Genomic DNA, 4,395 nt, shown 5'->3' on the forward strand with positions numbered 1-4,395 from the left:
GCTGTCTGAAGTTCTCTTCGTACAAATGAATGTTCCTGCAGCTCATGGATTTCCAAGGCTGTCTTCAGCACAAGTTGTTGCCAGGCTGTGGTGCAGCTTTATTTCTCTGTTACAGCCTCAAAAGCAGAACTAGCAAGTTTGCTCTGAAATAGAGAAATACGTATTATTCTAGAGTCTAGAGCTGAATGATGATTTAAGCCATGCTTTCAGGGACACGAACCAGATTTTGTGCCTAGTTTTTCCTTGTTAGGAGGACAGTGCCACCAAATATGTCTTAATTTCCCAGATGATGTCCTACTTGAATAGTGAAAAAGAATCTTTTCCAGGAGAAGTGGGAAAAAGAAAGTGTGTGTCTTATTTGAAATTGCTTAATTAATAAAGGTTTACATTTTTGAAGATCAGTAATGGTGTTTCAGAATATTTGTTTCTCTTAAAATACAGCGCTCTCTTATGCGTTATCTTTGTGGGGTTTTTTACCTATGTTTATGCACAATATGTCCATACTAAATTTTATAGATACGAAAAACAGGATTTTGTTTGGGTTTTTGGTTTTGTTTTTTTGGGTTTGTTTTTAAGATTAATTTAATCATTAATTTAAACAATTCTTTCTGCATGTCTGTAAACACTGAAGTCTTTAGAGGACAATTTTAGCTTCTAGTAGGACAGTATTTATGAAAATGTGATCCTATTAATAGCTTACAAGTCTGGCCACATGCAGGTTCTAACATACCATGTTCCCATGAAATAACTTCTAGCACTATGTTACACTTCAAAGTTTTTTCTAAAAATAACACAGGGATTTGTAGGCCAATCAGTAAAATTAGCACCAAACTACTTAATATTGTAGTCTAAAATACATCTAGGAAAATAAACAGAAATGTTACAAGTAAACATAACATATGGTTCTTTTTTTAATCTCTGCTTTAGGACGACGTAGACAGTCTAAACCCAGTTCTCAGGGATAACCCGCAGTTACATGAGGAGGTAAAAGCCTGGGTAAAGGAACAAAAGGTTCAGGAGATTTTTATGCAAGGTAATTATGTGGGAAATTGTCTTATTTTTATACTGTGTTAGTTAGTTTAAGGCCATTAGTTCTGTGGGATTCATCCCATAGCATTTGTGATATAATGGAGAATATATTTCTTACTTGGAAGTTATTTTTTTGAAGTATTTGTTAATACAAGAAAACAAGATTATGTAAGAAGCTGTGCGTGACTTATTCACTGTTCTTAACTTGTTTGATATTTCAGTGATTACAGCAAAAGCTGAATATTATTAGTCTGAAAGTAGATATTTTATAAAGTTTGTTATGAAAATGTATGAATAGCAACCACACGCCTTTTAGCATGTTTAAAACTGCTCTGTTCTCTGTTAGCATTACTATCATGTGTGATAACTTCTCAGATACCTGTCTGTGCTTGTTCTGTCACAGATGAAGTATCAGATCCCCACCCCACACCCTCACCCCCTGATTGAAAAATGCCTTTCAAATCAGTTCCAATTTTGTAACTTGATGCTGGAGGGTGGCAGCAAATTCAGACTTCATTTTTACACTGCAGATACAAGTTACATGAAAACCAGTGTGAATTAGAATAAATTATTTTGGCTCAACCTTGCTGATAGCAGAAATACTGTATGCATTCACAGTATATTCATTAACTTTCTGCAGAACTAACAGCTCTACAGAGGCATTCCCAGCAAAGGGAGGCAGAAACTATCCTCTGTGGGTCTGGGTTAAAATCCCCAGGCAAACAATGAAGCAATTTTAGGACAAAAATGCTTAAGCAGGCATTCCGTAAATTAAGATTAGGAGGGGAGCAGTAAATAATGTGGTATTCTAAGGATGGTGCTGAGGTTTGCTTGCTGTCTGGTTTCTTTGGTGAAACTAAGATTAGAAGACCAAAGGAATATGGTAAGTATAATACTGAAGTTACAGTAAAGAACTTGTCTTCTGTGGAGTTTCTAATTTGTCTAGATGTGATTATTCTTAAGGGCCACAGAGAAAGGATGCTGAAAAAAGCAGTGTGTGGAATTGTGTAAGTTGGTATGTTGGTGTTAGTAATACTATATTTTATCTTAATATCCTCAGATACAACATGAGTTAATAGTCTGTTGATGAAATTTACATCAACTGGACTGAGAGGTGGTGTGAAATCAGATTAGGGCTATATGAAAAGGAGACTGAAAATCATCTTGCTTATTATATTTCATTATAGTAACAATAATAAGACAATTATACAAGACTCTGTGTACACTGGTTGCAGAATCAATACTTGAGCAAAGCCTTAGAGTCATCTAAATGAAACTGCCAGCCCATCATCCACACAACTCATTTACATCCTGTCATTCCAGGAACTGTATTTTTGTCTTTATGTAGATGGTTCTATATCATTTCTCAAACAGATATTTGGATGCTGAGAAGTGCACAAATTAGGAGTATTTCAGATGACGAAATGGATCTAATCCAAACATCCTTTGCAGACTAGCTGTCTTGTCTAAGGAGAAGCTGTAGGACAAATCCATTTGCTCACCTGCGTGACATAGCGTGGCTTGAGGAGAGATGTGCTTCCTCAGGCAGTGTTGGATCTTTCACCGCAAGGGCCTTTTCAGTGCCATCACCTCAGCCCCACAGGATCGTGGTCAGCCAGCAGAGACTGCTGTCATGTTCTCTTGGGGCATAACCTGCCCTTCAGCACGGAGACTTTGCATTTGGCACAAACCCTTCAGTGGCTTACAACCAGCCTTCTAGCAGTGCTAGCTGCTGTAATCTAGTGATGTTATCCTTTTCTTCTTCCTTCCCTTCTCCAGTTTTTTTCACCTTCTCCGTTATTACCATTTTCCTGTTCCCTGCAATGAAAGCAACATTTTGAGTTGTACCATGTCTAGACACCTCTATTAAGGTTGTTGCTGTATTCTCTTACTTCATTCTTTACAGCATTTTCAGGATCCAGCCTTTTCCTTGTTGTCTTTGATGCTGCAGCCTTCATCTCATATCTTAGTATTTTCTACTTTGTGCAAAAAGTTAAAAAGCAGTTCATCAAAAGAAAGAAGAGGGTTGGATACAAGCATTAACACTGGGTTCCAAATGTTTGAATTTGAGGAGGGGGAGTTTTAGTCAAAACCGGTCCAATTTACAAGAATGAGACTTGGCCCTTGTGACCTTCTCTTTGGGCGACAGTCACAGCATCATGTTTGCAGTAGAAATTGTAGGTTTGGCAGGGAAGTAGTTTATTCCTTGATTTAAAAAAACCCAAACTCCTCCCAAACTTGGACAAGTTGAAAGCTTTTGGGACAAATAAAACCAGTTCAAGGAACATAGTAAAGTGTCTTTGATTTTTAACATTTAAAATCTTTGACTTCTTTTCTTCCTGTTGGAATTATTATCACTACGATTTCTGAGGCTGTGTGTGTAATAATCCTCTTGAAACACTGAGTGTGTTTCAGCCCTGAAGATATTTCCTGATAGTACTGCACAGGCTGTTTCAACAATGTGTAGCTGAGCATGATTCAGCCAGGGACTGGAGACAAAGCCAGGCTTTTCCTGTAATGGCTGCTTGTGGCTGGGCTGGGCTGGGCTGGACCTGAACTGTCGTGTGTCGTATGACTGCAGTTTAATCTTTCCTCTTCTTTCTGACACCCCAGCAGCATGTAAGAAAAAAAAAAACTCCAATGTTTTTAAAGGTAGATAAAGTCTCTTATGAAAATAGGATAACATCTGGGATGGAGGTTAGACACAGATTAGAACAAGGAGTAAGAGGAAAGAAATGGCACTGCGTCAGTGCAGAAGAGTAAGAGAAGATGGAAGCTGATGGAGAAGGAAGGATGGAACTTGTAAGCTGAGAAGACTGAGAAGGGACTTGGAAGCCAGTGGCCTGGAATTATAAATGCTAAAATGAGACAAGAAGCTGGGGAGAGGCTGGTTCTGGTTATGCAAGAGACGGAAAATTGTTGTGTAGTTAACAGTAGGGTGCAAGAGAGGAAGAGCTGGGATAGGAAAATAGGAATGGGAAATTTGCATGAAGAGGCACAGGCAGAATTTAGTGAGGCTGTCTGAATAAGGTAGAGCTTTGGGACAGCCATTAAAAGTTCGAGACATGGAGAATGTGGTTTGGACAGGCAGCCAGAAGTGTGGGAGCTGAGCTGGAGGCGTTTGTGGAGGGGGGTGTGGGGTGGAATACGCAGTAAGGGTTGGAGAGAAGCCATCAGGAAATGTGTCCCCACGGGAACCCCGTCTGGTCCAAGATGAGGAATGTGAGACATAAGCTTGGAGATTCTTCCTCTTTTTCTGCCTGTACGTATTGGTGATTGACAGTGCCTGTGCTGGCACATTTCTGACCTTTATCTGTGCAGCTGGAAGCATGCTCTGGGGATGAGTTAATGCCAGTAGCTCACATG

General features: G+C 39.3%; 1 protein-coding gene across 1 annotated transcript in view; it reads left to right on the forward strand.

The window, feature by feature from the left end:
- Positions 1-4,395, forward strand: part of JMJD1C (jumonji domain containing 1C) — a 56,668-nt gene that overhangs the window by 16,347 nt on the left and 35,926 nt on the right. The window contains exon 2 of the mRNA XM_010018407.1: positions 928-1,033. Within this exon, the coding sequence (XP_010016709.1) occupies positions 1,027-1,033 (7 nt within the window). The 5' untranslated portion in view covers positions 928-1,026. The remainder of the gene's footprint in view (positions 1-927; positions 1,034-4,395) is intronic.

This window comes from Nestor notabilis, unplaced genomic scaffold (genome assembly GCF_000696875.1).
Source record: "Nestor notabilis isolate BGI_N333 unplaced genomic scaffold, ASM69687v1 scaffold32567, whole genome shotgun sequence".
In the NCBI taxonomy this organism is placed as follows: Eukaryota; Metazoa; Chordata; class Aves; order Psittaciformes; family Psittacidae; genus Nestor; species Nestor notabilis.